At 39.6% G+C, this 19,642-nt stretch overlaps 1 protein-coding gene and 1 long non-coding RNA gene across 3 annotated transcripts in view; one reads left to right on the top strand and one right to left on the bottom strand.

Annotated features, from left to right (window-relative positions):
* The window catches only part of macrod2 (mono-ADP ribosylhydrolase 2), a 396,264-nt gene that overhangs the window by 264,056 nt on the left and 112,566 nt on the right, over positions 1–19,642 (top strand). For both annotated transcript variants that reach the window (XM_056395624.1, XM_056395623.1), the window contains exon 6: positions 7,060–7,181. In XM_056395624.1, coding sequence (XP_056251599.1) covers positions 7,060–7,181 — 122 coding nt within the window. The remainder of the gene's footprint in view (positions 1–7,059; positions 7,182–19,642) is intronic.
* Positions 7,293–14,047, bottom strand: LOC130181412 (uncharacterized). Its single transcript, XR_008829568.1, has 3 exons — positions 13,915–14,047; positions 7,846–7,930; positions 7,293–7,758 (listed from the first exon to the last, which is right to left on the bottom strand). It is a non-coding gene; the product is annotated as an uncharacterized LOC130181412 (long non-coding RNA).

The raw sequence follows: 19,642 nt of genomic DNA, 5'->3' as shown, positions 1-19,642 counted from the left end.
TTTTACCCCTGTTCTCTCTCAGACTGTTCATACTGTTGTATTTCTAAGTTGCACAGTAAGTGAAGAGAACCCTAAACTGATGCACTCAGTTTGGGTCGCTCTGTAAATCTCCATCAGAGTTGTATCCCCGGTGTTTATGGATGGTCTTTACGTTGGAATGTGTACGGATCAGACATATGTATATATGTGTGTATTTATTTATTTGTGTGTGTTTCAAATTCTGTATTTAGTTCTGTGCTGGGCATAAATTTACTGCTGCAGTCTGGGACATGTGCTGCTCCATTATTTATCAGAAAGTACAACAAATCCCTTACACAACCCACAAATGGAGCACTTTTTATCATATAATTAATTAATGTATTAATTTATCATATAACAGTTTTATTTCAGTCTTGAAATTCTCCATCATTAATTTATCTCTTTTAGCTAAGAAATGAAGACCACAAGGAAACGCTGGCATCCATACACCTTCCAACAAACAGCCAATCATAATGTGTTACATCATCTGTAAACACAGGCCCGAGCATTATCTGGTGCCTACACCGTGTACAACTCTGAAACACTGACAGTGAGTTACATGCAGAGACGAAGGAATGAGAACTGCTGGAGAGCTCTTTGAAGCAAGATGCCATCTCTCAATTCTTTTTTCCATGGACCATTGAACACTTTGAAGAGACAGCTTCATGATTGACTAAAGATAGACAAGTCCCCTCGGCTCGCAATGACTGGCACTTATTTGCTGTCATGTTAAGATATGTGGAAGGAGTCATTAATCAAAACCGGCATGTATACAAAAGTTAAAAGATTAATTTTTTACTTTGACTGGTTGGCAATGCAAAGCAAGAGCAAGTGTTTAACATGATCATGAACTCATACAACACTGTATTGAAGATAAATACCATGCTACTACTACTACTACTACTACTAATGATAATAATAATGATAATAATGATAATAATAATAGATACATCTTCACATCTTAATCTCTTTGTGCTTTATAGTTAAAAGGTAAAGATAGATTAGGGTGTGGCTGGAAGTGAAACATTAGACAGCAGCATAGCAACAGATTTATATATGTATTCTTTAAATATGGGGGGGGGGTTCAATGTTATTAATATCAATATTGATGGCACACATTATAGATTTACAAAATTTAGAGTTACTTTATTTACCTTCTTTCTTAAATTTTGTCTTATGCATTACACTGTAGTGTCCCTCTAAATCACAACACAAAGCACCTTCTCCAGAAATATCCCATGCCCTGCCATCCCAGCCAGCTGCAGTTCACTTTCCCCAGGGACCCTTTTCATAACAGACCCAGCATTAATTTTGATGGTGCTTTTACTGATATTATTATGCAAAGAACCTTTTCTCTTAATTAGGAAACTATATATAACAATATATTTAAATTGAACCAGTGTTTTCATTGTGCTGTTCCACCCTTAGAAATGGGAATTAGATAGTGACTGAGCTAACTATTGACTTAAAAATAATTTGAAAACGGCTCGGCCACCACAGTGAAATCAAGAGTGCAGTGAATACAGTGCAGTTGCTGATTTTCAGCATCAGTCATAGAACTTTAGAGGGACACTTAATTCTATTACCAAGGCCCTCACAAACTAATAAGCCTATACAGTCCACTCTCCATACAAAATCTGGCTTAACCCCTAATAATGGTGACTACGTTTAAATTCAGTTCTGGCTGAATTCCTCAATTAGCTGTAAGTCATTACGTGCTTTGTTGATTCTTAAGTGTAGAAGGTAATTGCCATGGGCAGCACAAAACCGGTTTGATTATTATCTGATAGCTCTTGTGAATTATAATAGATGAAGCTCCCATATCTAGATATCTGTTTGGTACTCATGCTGTTGATACTGTACTTCTAGGGTTGTTTGCAAGAATGTGAGAATTCAGGAGTGGCCACACTATAGTAAACGTGTTCAAGCATTTTCAGCCTTTTGGAATTGTTATTACGTGGAATGCTAAAGCCTCAAAGTCAGTACGGGCAAGTTAAAATGAAAGATTGATTAGGCGGTGGAGTGCTGGTCCCTCTCTGAAATACCACAGCACTTCTCTTCTAAATGAAGTCTAGATATTTCAAAAGAGTTTTTAGTTGCTAAGAAAGTGGCGTCTTTGAAGTGAGCATGTCCCCTTGGTAGTTATTCCTCAGCTTTCCCAGAGCTGAGGAATATTTTATTAGGCTCATCTAAGATGTTCACACACTTGCTCTACACTTGGTGTGTTAAGGGGTCATTTTGTGTCCAGTCCATCCTGAACAGCCCAGACATACTGAAAATCACTTGCCACTAGAAATGTCTCGCTCAGAATTTTTTTTTCATCTTATTTTTTGCTTTAGGTTTTCCTCCTGATCTGAGCTTTTTACTATTAAGAATGTGCCAATATTGAGTCCACATGTGATATTCATATTTTCTTACATAATGCAGCCGTACAGTGCAAAGTTAGCCCCTTGCAATTTGAAGGAATATGTCAAGATATTTTAGACATCTGAATAGGTCTGTATAACGAAATTATAGCTTGCATTTAAGTTTTCTAATGGTTTCCTATAGTGTTTTGTATAATATCCTCAGCATTTTTGTATATGTCAATCTGAAACAGTCTTGAACAGGTCATGGACATCTTACCTTTTTTTCCAGCATGAACAAGATGCTCTAGTGCAGTTTTAAACCAAGACAGAGACAATACCACCCTTTTTTCTTTTCAACCAAAATAGAGCTTTGGTGCATCTTCTGAAAGTGAAACTGTGAAATGGATCAGTTCTACATAATGTGTCTTTCCCATGCACGTTCGCTGACTGAACCAAACCAAATTTTTGTCACAATGTAATGTGTCGATTATTAACATTAATTCTTATTATTGTCACCAGCTTCCCTGTGTGGTGGTTTCTAACGTTCAACAGCGGTTTACAGTTATTAGGGTTAGGAGAACAACACGATCACGCCCCGAATTAAATTTACTTCTGGTTTACACAAAGTTTTATTATCAGTCTGACTTGAGAAGTGCATGTGAGAATTATGTCTTACACTTGCACTTGTGTTGTTATCATAGCACTCGATGGATAAATACTTAAAAGCATCTTTTCCGTTATACAGTTATTTGCCTCATTATTCTCCAGGGTCCCTCACTGTTACAGAAATATGACGCCCTCCCTTACAAACTGAAGGAAAAGATAAGTTGCACACTCTGGTGCTTAGGGTATTCAAGCAAAGGCTGTGTGGATTCTGAATTTTGTGTCTTTTTAATTGTATCCAGTAATGCATTTTTGCGGTCATTTCTTTCAAGGCTGATTGAACTCAAAAAACAGTAGAAACATCAAAAGTAGTTTCTATAACATATGTATGCATAAAGCTGTTTTTTTTTTTTTGCTTGAATAGGATTTGAGAATATGTCACCAAATAAGTTGTTTGTGTGATAGTCCTGAATTTAAAAAAAAAAAAAAAAGATAAAAAAACAACAATTTTCTGTTGACTTTGCAACTTGCTACATGTTTCTCCATTTCAGTTCTTTTTATTGACTCTCTAGAATTGATGGGAGAAATGTGCTAATCAGGGTACATTAGAAGTCCACAACAGGCAGCATAATGCAAGCACTATGGCATATTTCCTCCATTCAAATGAAAAAGATTGAAGACAATTAAAAGACTCTGCAGTCTCTCTGTTAAAAGTTAAATGTAGTTTATAGCATATCTGTCCATGCTGAGTGGTCATAGTAACAGAGAGGATAAACATTCAAACATTCTGAGGGAAGTAGTTAGGTCATGTTTCCCTCAGTATTGAGGGTTGCATACAGAACACAAAGTAAGTAGAGTGTCATCACACCACAATAGATATGGTCAGTCAATACGAGTGTGGTTGAGTCCTCACACCTTCAACTTTTATTTTTATAAAGAATAAACTTGCGAGATTATTTAGTTTTGTTGTTGGTTTTGTTTGTTTGTCTTTGCAGAGCCTATAGGCTCACAGGGAAAGAATACATGGTTTGAATGGCAATCATCAGTCTTTTCTTTTATTGACCCTGTAGCCCCAAGCAAGGGACTGCAATAAACAAATCCAGTGGACACATTGGTGGAAAAGCTGCAAAAAAAACATTGCTTGGAATGAAGCTCATTAACTAGTGGTGAAATTGGCAAGGCGACGGTCTTGAAGGAAGTGTGTGCAGCGGGGATTGATAAAGAATAGTTCCTTAATGACTTATTTTGTATGCTGAGAGCAAACTAGATGCTCTACCATGTCTAGTAATTTAGCCTCTGTAGTTCTGTTCTGTTTCTTTACAGGTTAATGTCGACATTACAGGCCTTTTATTTCCTAGTCATCTCCATATTTCTTTATTTTTCACAAGTGAATTCCTCTTTCTCATTTTTGGTGTGAGGATTTGAAATTTTCCGATATTGACTGACTCCTTTCCTCTCAACATACAAAACAGAGCTTCCCTTTTACATATTTCATCAGGACATTTCTCTTGATGTTTTCTGCATCCGTTATCATCCCTGCAATCAAGCCCAACCCCCGCATTGCAAGAGAACCGCTAGTAATCTTTTCAGCCCCTCTGAGATAGAGATTTATGTGCCTCTTGTTCGAAGGTTGCACAGAGATAATGATAAACATATGTCGGTATGTGTTTCTCAATAACGAAAAAACACTGATACACTTAAATGTGTCTGTCAGCTAATGGATATAAATTATAATAAAAGCTGAGGGCTTCCAGGAGAAAAACAACAATGATGATAAAGACCCATGTTGGATGGATTATCTGCCAGAGCTTTTCAAACTCTTATTGCAAAGAGCATCTTTGTATAATTTATGTATTAAAAAACCGTGTGGTCATAAATAATCATTTCCTCAGTCTTCAAACACTGAAAAATCATGTATTTTCATATATTTAGAGCATTTTCCTGAAGGCAAGAGTATCTTCAAGGTTAACCTGTCTATAGCTAAAGCACTATACTGACGAGGTTAAATTTGTTCGTATTACTAAACTAATTATTTAAATTTGTACTTAGGTATCTCTGCAGAGGACTGGACTAGATTTTTTCAGTAGATACAAGTCTTGAAAATTATGATAAAAAAAAATCCTGATAATTTTACTGCAGCTTAATGGCCTGTAACATCTCACTGCAAATAATCATTGGATTGTTTTGGGTCTACAAAACAATTGTGCCGTTCGTCTGAACAAAATAAATAACCTCAATTCCTCCAAGTCCAAGGGTAGAGGGGTCATTTGTGTTTAAGTTTACAGAGATATTGAAGCAGCTGTTGGAGGGTTTTGAGCTCTACCGCAACTGACTGTCCTTCCTGTAATATCCCTCCTTAGTTACAAAGTGAGATATGTCTTTCGCCTTACAGAAACACAGCTGTATAAATATTTATTTGATGTGGAAGTTGTGAGGATGCGAGTAGAGACATCGGTACTGGTGAGATAAGAACTGTTTAAAATTTCATGAATTCACCAGTAGTCAGGTTTTTGGCGCTTACCCACACTCTAATTGGCGTGTTGCCGTTCTTGTAGTGAAAAACTTCATGAATTATGCACAAAAAACAACTCACCACGTGTCCCATTATAACCACATTGTGCTATGCAATTTTCAGCCTGCTATTCTGGAAAAAGACAATACTTCAGACAGCTCCATTCTCATTACAGCCCAACCTCAGCCTGGCTGGGGATCACTCAAACCCCTTGTTTCTTAACTTTCCCAAACACAAAATCTCCCCCTTTGAGCAATACCAGTGAAAGCCACTTGATTATAGCAGTTCCCCATGCATTTTATCATTCTGACCTATTAAGCAACCAGACATACAACTAGAGAACTAAATTTAATCTATAAATGATTTATGGTGAAGTGGAGTAGTAATATGGCTTACATTTATTCTGTGGGAAAGTGAAGCTAAGTGTTTTACATTAGAAGTAAATGGTGAGGTTATGTGTAAGAAAACACATGAGGTTAGAGCATTTTAAAACACAGGCTGTTTGGTTGTCCTTGCATGTCCCCACCTGAACCAGGTCTGAATTCTCAGTAGTCATACTTAAACAGGGTTTAATATTTCACTGCACAGAAATGCAGACTTGATGTGTTAAACTAAAAATGTATGAGTCATGCTTGATCTATATTTGATGGGCCATGAATTGAGATTTACCAGCCACGGTTGCTGAATGAAGTAGAAGACATTTATTTGGACTCTGAAACTGACTGCTTTTAAATAAACAGAAAAACATGCATCAATCATGGCTTCATGGCTTAAAGTTCACAGGATATTGCACCAAACCTTAATGAACTTTTTGAGGAATTATCAGGTGTACATAGTAGCATATTTTCATACACATAGAGAAGTGTTATTACTGCAGTCATTGATATTTGCTCTCTTATTAAAAAATATTAATTTCCTTTTTACTGTGTCATTGAATGCGACACCTGTGGGGAACCACTCTGCAATGATCTGTGGGTGATGCAGTAGTTCTTGTGTGTTGATTTTGACCTGTCCTGTCCACCATTGAGAAGGCCAAGGGTAGTTAGGAAGAATGCAGAAGATTTCTGTCTCTGTCAAGTCACTGCTTACATTCTCTTATTTTCCTGTCATCAATCCTATGATTCAATTAAGAAGCTGCATTCCTCAGTCTGGGCATGCCAGACAAGGAGACCAATGATTGACAGGTAAAGACATTACTATGCGAAGGGAAAGAGAGTACAGGGAGAGGTATGAATATTTGAGTAGATGGCATAAAAGAATCTTGTAATTGATTTTCTATCTAAGCTGCCGTTTCATTTACTGAATAAATGCATTCATTTCAGACAGTGGGTTGTTATTGCTGTACCCTTTGTCTCATTGTGAGGACGAACTTTATCGTATTTTGTATTTGATGATGATTTTGCAGATTCTGAAAACTTTGGCTCAACTGCTCAGCTGCATGGCAGACAACTAAAAGGTTTTACAGCATTGTACTTATCCCCAGGCTCCATTGCACTACTAGAAATACTGCCAACCGTGTAACCTTGCCAGAAGTAGGCTGTGCTGAAATGAGCTTTGTGTGTTGTCCCCTTCCGACAGATGTGATCCACACCGTGGGCCCAGTGGCCAGAGGTCATGTGGGCCCTACCGAGACCAATGACCTCACATCCTGCTACCAGAACTCCCTCAGGCTGATGAAGGAGCATGGCTTGAGCACTGTGGTGAGTACAGTACGCTAACTCACACTTATCTGAGGAGAAATTTGTCTCTGTTATGTGCAGCTTGAAAGAAATAAATTATATGCTTCTGTGTTTTTGTTTGACAGTGAATAAGCCTTCAGTGAGAAAAGCTGTTTTTGAATTTTTTAGGAAATTGGGAAAAGGTACAAGAACAAAAGGATTTAGCATCTTTCATTTTAGATACAGCTCTGAAAAAAACCTTAATCTTCTTTATTTAAACAAAAGCAACAGAGAACACAACAAAATGGTAATGTTTCATGTTTGTCAAATGAAGGCTTTTCATGTAGACCACTTTGGCTTGTGATTAAATGAAAGGCAGGTCTTGGTATCCACTTCTCCATATTGCCACAATGAATAACTACGCAGGTTTTCCTTTGTCATTGTTCGGGAAACCATTTTAAGGTTGGAAAATGGTGACCTTGCTTAAATTCTGCAAAGGCTTTGATGTAAATGTGCCATTTATTCTTTTTTTATTTTCAAGAAATTAGCACCAGAAAGTATTTTCAGATGTTTTGATTCTTGGGTATGTCTCCGCCACCTCTTCAAGAAGCATTTTCATCTTGAAAACACATAAAAACACAAGGTTTAGTTAATTGTTGCTGAATCATAAGGGCTTTATATGAAACAATACCCACAAAATACCCACAGCTGGCAGCAGGCGATCATTCACACACTCTCCCAGCTTCTGGACTGAATGTTTCAGTCTGGTCCATGTGATATATGGATTTGCCCTGCCCACAGAGGGTAAACAAATCAGTATCACACCAAATAGCCACAAATCACATTTTCTGCACCAACCTACTGCCAATCAATGGAAGTACTTACCAATAGAGAGAGGAGACATAGATGAGTGCCAGTTTCATTAAAGATAATTGTAAGAAATTCCTGCTCTAGTGGCAACTTATTATAAGTGCAACGGACACCTCTGGGTAGGAATTAAATGGATTGTGACTGAAGTAGTTATGGTAAGTGTTTTGAAGTTATATCAAAATCAGCAGCATGCCTGCTGATCTTTAAACTTCCCTAATAACTGTTGTGTCCACTAAGATATGATGAGACACAATGATACTAATTACTTTAGACTGTCATTTGCACAGTGGAATAATTTACTCTGGTGGGCTTGAGGCGTCACCGGGCCTTCTGGGCCTCAATGCAGGAACCAGCTTGTCTGCTTTGCTTTGTTTCTGGCACATTACAGAGATTTATTTAGTTTAGGCCTATCTCTTGATTTATTTATCCAATAGTCTATATATTTATAAGAGACAGAGTTTCTGTTTTTACAGGGAGCAGGCTGGATCCTGTCTGATGTATTTATACAGCTGAGAAGGCCTTCAGTGAAAACAGTGGTGTTCTGCGATGGACTGGCCTTGTAGGCTGAACCTAGACATTACATTATCTTAGCCACAGTCCATTTCGTCTCTCCTTGCTGCAAGGACAACAGAAAACCTTTTTACCACAAGTAAAAGGGAAATAGCTGTTTCTTTCTTCAAGCAAGGATGTGGCCTTGATTTGGTTTACTCTAGCCTGCCTTGATATGCAAGACTTACTCTAAGGCTCTAAGGGTTCTCTGGTCCCAATTCTTTGTTAACAGACAGTCTTGCAGTCTCTTGGTGCAGAGCACAAAGAGTCCAAGTTTTTGGTTAGCTGATCAGCACTAAGCTCATTTTGACTCATCTGAAAGGGTCTCACTATGAGCTTTGCTATGTGAGAGAAACAAGAGATCCCACGGAAGACGGGCTCCCCGCCAAGTGGGTCTACAAAGTGGGCGAAAGAGGGGTGCTACATTTAGGAATCCTAGACAGCTGGCTCACTAATGGGGATTCCAGGGCATTATAGAGGAATAGGAGTCAAAACAAAGCCTAACACAAAATAAACTTGAGCATGAAAGATTAAAAAGAAGCAGAGCCTGGTAGTTAATCCCTGTTTCTTAAAGCTCAAAGACACCCTTTAGGCTATGAAACAGTACAGCTACCACAGTCATCACATCAAAATCTTCTTGTGACTGTAGCATGTCAAGACAGAGAGTTTACAGGCAATACTACTGAGTTTCAGCACTGAATTGCATTTCCTTTACCTTAGGGTAACTCACTGTGTATGACAGAACATTTACTATTATCCCCAGCAGTCAGAAATTTGATAGAAGAGCTTTTCCTGTCCCTAAGTAATGTTGCACTGATTCATAGCTCCACTGGGGCAGAACTGGGGAAGACAGAAAATGTGACTTTTAGACAACCTAAGGCGATTCCTGGCTGAGTTTTGGGGTTGTTTCTGAGTTTCTAGGTTGTATTCTTACCATTACCATAAAATAACTCATTGGGAAATAACAGCTTGAGTGAATGTCCATAAAGTCTATAAAGTCATAAAGTCTCCATTATGGGGCAGCTCAGACAGTGGCTCATGAGGGCATTAATATCAGACCCCTGTTTCCTTGTTTTAGTTTTGAGAGATAATTGGGTAAAATTTCTTGCTAAGTTATGCAAACTGTCCAAGGCCTCTTGTCTTTTTAGATAATGTTCAACAAGGCATTAAATGTTGCATAAGAAAAAAATAACCATCTCTACACAGCACTGTAGTGGCTTATTGTTTATCTAAAGTCATAAAACTCATGCTGGACTTTTTGCCAAGCCCATATTGGCTGAAATGTAAAGGCAGATGTGCACATTTTGTTTATATGACTACCCATGGCCCACAGGGCAAACTGTAAGTATTGGATGCCGTTCTAAGCTTTAGTGAGGGATGGCCTTCAGATGAAAAATGACGATCAACCTGAGCCAGGAAACCTGCCGTTTAACCCCCACACTGTAGTTGAGAGCTATCTGGAACAGTCCAGACTTTAACACACTCACTCTGTCTTAGTCTCTGGATAAAATCAGATGGCTGGATGGCCTGCTGAGTTGTGTTTTCCAAATCATTTGGCAGCAGTGCATGCTGGAAAGTTATAGCGTGTATTTATGCCCATGTGCATACATACACTATGTCTTTTATGTGAGTTCTTCCTTTGGCATATGTGAATGTGCCACTGTTTTTGCAATGTTCTTTGCTCATTTCTTCTCTGCCTAGTGGGCTCTTACGCTTCAGTGCCCCCCCCCTCTTTTTTTTTTTTTTTTTTTCTTTTTGGGTGCGGCTGAAAGAGCAGCAGGCTGTCACGGCTCCCTGGGCTCTGACTGACCACAGCCCACAGCCAGAATGCCAGCATTGCCGGCTGGGCTTTGCAACATCACACAGGGGAGCCGTGGGAGCTGTGCAGCCTGTAAGTAGAGTTGCAGCTCTGGGCTGATGAGCAGCCCGTTGTCAAACAGCCCCCTCCTCTGCTCACTGCTTGTTATACTACAGTATGTTGTGTGCCTTTAAAGGAGGCTCAGGTGACGAGCCGAAAAGGAAATACAGCCAGGAAAATAGATTTTTGGTGGATTGATTCTAGACATGAATTGTGATAATAACGCTGCATTGCCGGTCAGTACAATTGAAGATGCTCTAGCAGACTACCAATATTTGCTTGAGCTAGGACATATTAAATATGTCTAATCATGGTTGCACTGATATATGAACCATGCCATATTGTATTTGGAAAGTTTCAATGGACAACAGACAAAAAAAAAATAATTCCTGTAATTAGTTTGTGTGTTAAGGTGGCATGCAGTGCTGAAAACATGCATATTCGTTACCACTGAGTGAGACCTGACAATCACATTATCTTGTGATTGAAAGAATCATTTCTTGCATCAACGATTGGGTTTTTAGTATCTGGTGAAGTTTAATTATTCACCTGTGTGTCTGTGCATTTTAGCGATGCACTCTTGGGTATGTGTATACTGTATCTGTGTACAGTCAGACCCTGGGGGACCTCCTCACTAAAGAGCTGAAAAGCCATACAGTACATGAGGCCGAGAAGATGGTTAATGCAGGTCCCCTGTCTTGGTTAGTCATGGAAGGCTGTTCAGATTCTTCCCCGGAAGCAAGTGCAGCATCTGTCAGGCAGAAACAGACAGACTGTGTGGAGGGGGACGCCACCATCTGGAAGCCATTCAGCCTTACTCTGTTTCGTTTTAGAGACCATATTAAACAACCCTTAGACTGTGACCTTTTAGAATAAAAGAATAGCCATGTTTACCCCAAACATCATTATTGTTTCATTTAATTTAGCCTTCCTTTTGAGTCTTTGGGGAGTGTTTGGTTGAGACGAAATAACAAGCATTTCAGTCTCAAGGGGATATGGCATCAAGATACAGCGAGCAGTTTAGTTGTTGACTAATGATCTTATGGCCAACTGAGCCTCCTTTTTGTTCCTAATTTGACGCTGACAGGCCACAATTTGATGCTTTCCGAAACTATCTGTCATTAAGCTATTTCTGGCAGCACGCAGTGGGCTGGCAGCTGTCAGTGTGGACAGTGACAGGGTCGCAGACTGCATTTAGTGGCCTCCTCTCTGACTCCCAGGCAGCCCTGGAAGTGTTTTGTAGTCATAACACACTGGCTTTGAGGAGATCCAGCAGGGAAGCCACAAATTGCCCGTTGAGAAAAATGCTGAAAGCCAAGTGGATTGGAGATGAATGGTGTAGAATGATAGGATTAGCCACCCTTCTCTGTGGGCTCATTCCAAGGCTGCTAGGAGCATTAGCTTCCATTCCTTTTGCCCGACAGCGTTCCCAAAAAGCATAGCATAGCCCCTACGAGATGATCTGTTTGACATGACAAGGACAGCAAGTGAAGAACAAAGGGATAAGCTACCATGCCCCGAGGTGTCTTTGAGAGAGACAACACACTGAGCTTTGGGTGGCAAAATTGACTTAAATCTCGTCTTACATTGTGTTTTGGCCGACCATTTTTAAAGCACCTCCTCTGTCCTCAGGAATAATATAAGATACGCTATAAATAACTTTTACTGTTCCACCTTTATTAATGTAGGTCATTGGTGATATTTGAAAATGTGTTTTTACTGCTGTCTTTAAGTGGACTAGGGGGTCTTTGTCATTATTTATGTTTCCAAATGCCACCATATCAAACTTAACAACTTTGTACTCCACCCTATTCCATCTTGGTATGCCGACTCCCCAAGTGATTAATTAATTCTCATTTATGTACTGAACAGATCGTGTGCAAACTTTTCCTCTATCCACTTCTCTCCCCTTTCTCATAAATTATTGTCCACAAGTGCAAGCGACTCCAGATTTAATTATATAATGGCTGAGAGAAGTATAGAGGGTTGATTGTGCATGTACTTGGCTTCTGATCATAGCAAAGTAAACTGTGCCATTAATTGGGATAGAAGAATGAGAGGCTCCCCGCGGATCTGCTTACAGAACGCAGTTGGTCTTTTGTCTCTATATCACACAGTATTTCATTTAGTTCCTACTTTGAATTCCTCTATAATATAATCCAAGATCCTATTCTTTATGACAATATTTGGTGAACTTAATTTGCAGCGAACTGCAGGTCAGCTGCACTTATGTAGTGAGGAAAAAAGATGATTCGAGTAGAGTATATTTTTAAGATTCTACCAAATAGCAGTTTTTAGCAGTCTGCCTCTTCTGCCATACATCTTTGGCTGCTGTACTATGCAGCATGCACCTGTGCTTTATAAAGATAAAGCCCCATATGTCACAAAAGAGTATGATGGCTAAATGCTGTGACAGAGAGAGATAATACTAAAACTACTTTCCTCTAATGTCAGGTGAATGTGTTTTTCTTAAACCCATCTTTTTGTCTCACATCTAAAAGTGAGAATATTGCCAGTACATTTTTATTGCCCCTCTCTGTGCTAGGAGATATTGTTTATTTATAAATTTGAAATTTACTCTGTTCTACCTGGGTATAAATTGTGCCTTCTAGCAGTGTTTATCACAGTGTTAATCCAACTGGAGATCTAGAGTAAAACCAGACACCTCACTCAAATGAGAGGAATAAAATCCAGTACAGAGGATTTCACCGGGTGTCATTCCCCAATCAGTAATTACCTACAATATGTGATTATAACCCGGCCCTGTCTGTGGCCAGTGGTTGCTCGTAACCCACTTCCACATACAGTACCTGCATGCATCGACAAAGGTTAATTAGAGTGAAGCTTTCAAAAGGTCACGCCACCATTTAAATTAGTCAATGCTGTTTGTCTGATCCGAGTCATTGGCAACACTAGGCCAATTAGATCCAATTACACTGATAGTGCTTGTCGTGGTCTGCCACCTAGTCTAAGTTAATGACCACTGAAACCCCAGTTACCCCAGTGCCCTGATTAGGAAAGGAGGAAACCATGGCAGGAGGAGGAGCTTCAGGTCTGGGCCCTGCTACATCATCTTCCCTTGACATTCCCCTCACTCCAGAGAAGACTGCCAAACTTCATGCGAGGTGAAATATTAGGATATGTAAAATGTGACATTTCTACACACCTCGAGAGGGGTAATCACAGTTGATGGGGATTGAAGCAGTAATCTCCAGAGTGTCCATGTGGAGTGGGCTGATGTGAGCATGCCAGTGTCTTGATTACAAGCACAGGAAGGCCATAGCAATCATCAGAAAGACTAAACCCTGTCTCCCACAAAGGCTACTCTACCTAGATGTTCTGTGAGGGAAATGGCAGCAGTTTCATTCTAGATTAATGTGCTCTGACAATAATAAAGGCTCTTCAAATAATTTAAGTACTAAAGCACAGTCAAGCAGTATAAGACTCAGGCTCAACACTCAGGCTGCTTTCACTTCTTCTTTTTCTCTGCTGCTGTACCTGGCTGTGAGGAGCTCCTGGAGACGACTTCCTGAATTTCTATGAGGCTCATATCCCTCTGCGGTACCATCTGAGAATAGAAGCGACAGCTCACACCCAACTGAGGGACTGTCAGAGGAAGTTGTTGATTAAACAGACGTCTTTCCTGCCATTCGCCATGAGACAAGAACACCATAATAAACATGCATTATTTAAGCATACCTGAAGAATGTGGGCAATACAGAAGAACAAAAGCCGTTGCTGTCTATCTATGTCTCTGCTTCACAACAGGAATGAGAAAGTGACTCATTTCTTACCTCAGGTTTGACTAACAGAGCGAACAGTAGAAAAGCTTAGGGATCTACACAAGGAAACAATTGTTAGTGACAATTAGTTCTGATTAGCAACATCTCATTTGGATAAACTGTGGTGTTAGAATGAGTCATTTGCAACAATGCTGATTTTCAAAGAAAGTTTCAAGTCCTTTGCCTCAGGGAGGCCACCTTTGAATCGCATTGTTTCCGACAAGAGAAAAACTGAACTAGAGACAGTACATGGACGGTGGTGTCTTGTTTGCTTTGAAGCCTTCTTAGCTAAACCAATACGTACAAAACATCAACAAAAATAACCTAGTCCTTGTTGTACACCTGAAAGTATGTTTTTCCTCTACCAGGTTCCCATCTTTTTAGAGTTGTGCTCTAGTCTGAAACACTACACTGTCATCAAACATTTCCCCCAGCACCTGATAAATGCCTCTGCTTTAATCTAAGGAGCTGAGCAGGAAAGAAGGATGTGAAATACATTACATGCAAAGCAGGCCTCTCTCATAACTCGACAGTTGCTCTTCAACTGAGTAAATCTCAGCAATCTCACAGATACTGTAACAGATTGCTGTTCATCGGGAGCGGACATTGGTGGAATGAGTTCTTGTTTACATCATTATGGTTAATTACCATGCAGATTCAGCCCAGCCAACTGTGTGTGTGTGTGTGTGTGTGTGTGTGCGTGCGTGCATGCGTGCGTGCGTGCGCAGGGAAGCCAGACAGAGCTGTCACACACTCAGTCATCTCATTACTAATGCAGCACTGTCTCCAGTGTAACAACTCATGCTGCTCTAGAATGTTTGGTCATTCTTATGATCCCTTTGAGTGTATGCCAGTGGATGGGACTATTCCCCACAGTGTATATAAATGAATAACCAAAAAAACCCTTACACCCTAGACATGTACAAATCATCCAGTCATTGTCTACCTCTAACTGCTCCGCAAATCTTGGCGGAACATTGCTGCAATTGTGACACGCCTGGCAACATTTTCAATTTAACACTCATAGATGGGTATTTTAATATTATCGAATGAATAATAATGACTATGCCACATTCCTCTTAAAGCACTTGATTGAAATTACAAGGTGAGACATTTAACATGAGGACGATTATGTATTAAGAAAAATACAACATGATAAAGCATGCAGTTATTGTGAAGTGTGATGTATTTGGACTAATCAGGTTAGTAACTCTACTACATGTTTGAATCCTAGTTTCACTTCAGTGTTGAATCAAGGTCCTTGGCCTCTCAGTCTTTCACACACAGGTGTTGAACCCAGTGTTGACCTTGCCGGGCTTGTGTCCATGAAACTGGAATTTCCTAGTCTATCACAGGGTTCCATTTCAACAAGCTTGCACGCAGTTTTCCTTCAATCATAGTCCCCAGTCCTACAGATGTGTTTAGTCAGAGTACAAGGTCTCTGTCGTAATTTGAAATACAGGGGACGTTCTCTCTTGCTCTGGCTGTACACATGAAATGTTTTCAAGGGAAGAAGTCAGATACCATCTCAGATTAAAATGAATGTCACCCAAAGAATTATTTATTTGCTTATTTGTAGCTTTTAGACTGGATAAGTAGCAATTATGACAATTATGAGCATGGCACTGAACACGAAGATACAGCAGGGTATATTACATTAACACATTTAGACATACAAATTACTAGTCTGTCAGGCTGCTAAAGGGTGTGCTAACTGTAAGACCCTTTTCAATGTTGCTCTTTTTTCCCAATGTTTTGTTTATGCATAATAGACATTCAAGGGAATAAAAACCACAAGATCCTCAAGCTTAGGTCCCCTATGCACTGACATTAATTGCTACCCCCTTCTAATTAATCACAAGGTAGCTATTGCTTTTACACAAATAAAAACCTTTGTCATGATGGTAACACTATTAAACACGAACGGTCACGGTTTGATTAAGTTTAGGCACAAAAACTACTTGGTTATGTTTAACGTTTGGTTTCAAACAGGGAACAAGTGAAAGTCCTGTGTTTTGTTGAACTATCCATCCACCTCAACCCCCTCCCAACTCTAACTTTGTCACCCTATACTTCCCTATAACTTCCTCCTTTTCTCCGGTCATAATTACATAATTAAAGAGTTGCCCATAAATAAAACGTAACTATGGGTCATAATAAGCTGCCTGCACAGATGACCTATGGTGTGGGACAGGACAGTGTCATGTTTTGTTAGTGTTGAGCAATGACAGAATGATTTAACTCAAAGAAAATGAGGGAACAGAATTGTCTCTTTCCAGAGCTTTCACAACAGCAAAGTTGTCTCTTTGTTCCCCTTTGAAAATAGATGAGGTAATGTTATGTTCAACCATATCGCCATAAATAATTTTTAATCCTCTTAAACGTTATCTTGTAGTTGGCATTTTATTCTTTCTAAATTATTTTGACTCGGTTTTCTTTTTTTTAATTGTCTTTCTTTTTTGTAGCTTATTTTTCCTTATGCACAAACAGCTAGTTCTCTGCGCTGAGATTAAGTTTTTCACTGCAGGTTTTCTTCAGATTTTTATAGCAAGTCTTTTCCTCCCCTAAAAACACACTGAGCACAACTCTTTCCTGTGTTTTGTTAATGCATTGGTTCCCGTGTGTTTTATCAAAGAGAATGCATAAGGAAGAGAGCTGACAGGTATTGGGAGCCTCGGGAATGTTTGTAGTTCTTTGTGTGGTTCAGAAGTGCACAACTGCATGTCTACATCCAGGATATGTATAAATTCAGAAATGAATATTTATAATAGTCCCCATCTGCTTGGCACATATTTATGATCAGCTTTGTTTGGTTTGACGACAGCAAACTGGGAACAGTTCATGCTTTGTTGACCAATTCACCAGCCCATATTTATGCATATACATGAGAACATCAGGACAGCTATGAGACTCAGTACAAAGTTCTTAAGACTTAAACTGTATACACAAATGTACACAAGTTACAAGCCTTGCCCCCCTCATCATTTTGTTATCGAAACCGCAGCAGTCTTCCCGCAGGCTTAGGTGAATGATTGTGCACATTGGCAGACACGCCAGTGTTTATGCTCTCCTACATAATTCTTTAATCACGGTGCTATTACCCCACACATACACCCAGTTTAGTGCCATTATTATCTCCCAAGGTCAAAGCAAACGAGGGATGATGCACTGTGCCTGGCCTGAGCTGATTGACTCACAATTTCAAACTGGCTCAATCTAGGCCTACTCAGCAATTCAGGAGGCAATGCAGCACCTTGCACAGGTTTATGAGAGAAATATATTAGCTCTAACACTGCAGGCTTGTCTTCTTTGATGCTGGAGATTGCCACAGAAGTATAAGATGCTTCTTTTTGGCCCAGCAAATGTTTTATCCCATGTACTGGCAATGACATTTGTGTTCGGACTGAGATTATTTTGCTGGTTATTAGTATTGTGGATAAAAAAACAGTGTGGCCTTGTTGTCGACCTTACGCATAACATTTACTTGGATGATGTGCAGTGTGCAAGAAACAAGCCATTTCTCCCTGGGCTTGTATTTTGTTATTGTTTTTTGTGATTTAATGTGTGATAGAGAGAAAGCATTTAGCAGCTGAATATCAGACCACTGATTTTTGAATGTGCAGCTATTCCTTGAGTTACACCCCCACCTTCCACATTTTTCTCCTGTTCCAAGTTAATTAAAAATTATACACCATGTTAGCAATAAATCATTATGAAGTAGGCCTACTGAAGTAATCATTTCATGGGGTAATTTAGCAGATTAAACATTTCTTTCATTGTCAACCAGTGACCTTAATATTATAAACGTCACACTCGCCTTTTATGAATGATACCACAACTGTCAGGGCCATAGAACAGATTTGAATTTAAATCAGCTATTACTGTACCTGTATCTACCTTATTCCTTTCACGTACAGATGAATCTAGAAAGCCCAAAGATTTAGTCACCATGCCACATGCTGAATGAAGTGCCTGCCAGAGCGAACACAGGGGTGAATCCTGTTTCATGGTTTGACTTTTCGCTCACAGCTTGGAATGCCAGATAACCTCCAAATCTCACTCAGCTTAATATCTAATGTCACATCCATAAACCCCTGGTAATGACAATATGCATGGAATAAAATCTGAGGCTCTTTATCATTAAGGTCTTAGCCCCCTCTCAGGAGAGCAAAGAGTGCGAGATGGAGAACATGGAACAAAACAAATGTCCTTCTAATCACTTTTAGATATGTGTAGTGGAGTGCTAAAAGTAAATGTTTAAGGTGTGTTTTTGTATGTTTGTGTGTACAGTATTGTAGCACAGAGGTGGACATAGTGGGTAGAATGCACTTTTTGATCAGGAGAGCATCAAACTCTCTGGAGCAACGCCAGAGGACACCAATCAATTTGGATATTGAGAAAGCACTTCATCTGATAAATTCCCTTACAGGAAGTTTTCTTTTTTATCTGGACTCAGCACAGCAAAGTCACTGAGCAATTAAAAGAACAAGCATACTACAGGATTTCCCATTCAGTGATGCAGTGAAGAGGCTCTATTATGAAATTGAAGAGAAGTGATTTGAGATAAGTGTACACATCAGATCGCTTTGGCTTAATCAAGGCCATCATGGCTCCGGATTCCTAACGTGAGGACTTAATGGCTCCCAACCGGGGCCCAGTTCTGCAAGAGTCATTGGCTTTTCCAGAAAGACGCTGAGTCATAAGAAAATGTGTATGTGTTTGGCATAGACCTCTGTCAGGCATAGTGATGATGACCTACATGATGGTCTCTTCCCCAAGCCTCAATGTGATCCACTAATCAGGCCTCTGTGAGTTGCTTGTGCTTTTCTTACATTATTGATAAAGAGATGTTATAGAAAAACAGACCCTAGTCTTCTCCAGTGTTTTCTCTTTCCTCTTTATTTCCTGAGTGACAGAATTGTTTGGTTCCATTAATAATTGCAGTGGAATATGAATCCACTCTCCGATAAAGTGATGCAGTACATTTTTGCTCCAAAAACATGTGATGTATTTGGTGCAGAGAAAATGGTTTTCCAGTTTTAGTAACTAATTAATGCTTTATCAATATTCATGATGAACTCCACATTTAGAAAGCTGTAATTAGCTATATTATCCTCTGGCCATTTGTGAAAATGTTATCCATATAGTTCAAATCAAACCACAGCAACAACTCGAGTTTCTGACCAACTGATATACTCTACAGTTGGTTATTACCTAGCATGGAAATCAGAAGTCATTCCAGAGGCAAACAGCACATGACAGAGCCTCTTAGTCTGCATGGAAGATAGAAAGAGTTGGACGGACGGTGTCATAATTCACCTTTGCCACGTGGTGATTCCCTCAGTCACCTTCCTGTTTCCTCTCAGCCAGCTGCTCCCTCTACTCCCAATCAATCTGCAGTGCCACTGCCGCTGCAATTCACCATGACCTTGAGTGGCATGTCC

This window comes from Seriola aureovittata, chromosome 14 (assembly GCF_021018895.1).
Source record: "Seriola aureovittata isolate HTS-2021-v1 ecotype China chromosome 14, ASM2101889v1, whole genome shotgun sequence".
NCBI lineage: Eukaryota > Metazoa > Chordata > Actinopteri > Carangiformes > Carangidae > Seriola > Seriola aureovittata.
The sequence above is the reverse complement of the archived record's forward strand: the minus strand, read 5'-3'. Positions and strand labels throughout refer to the sequence as shown.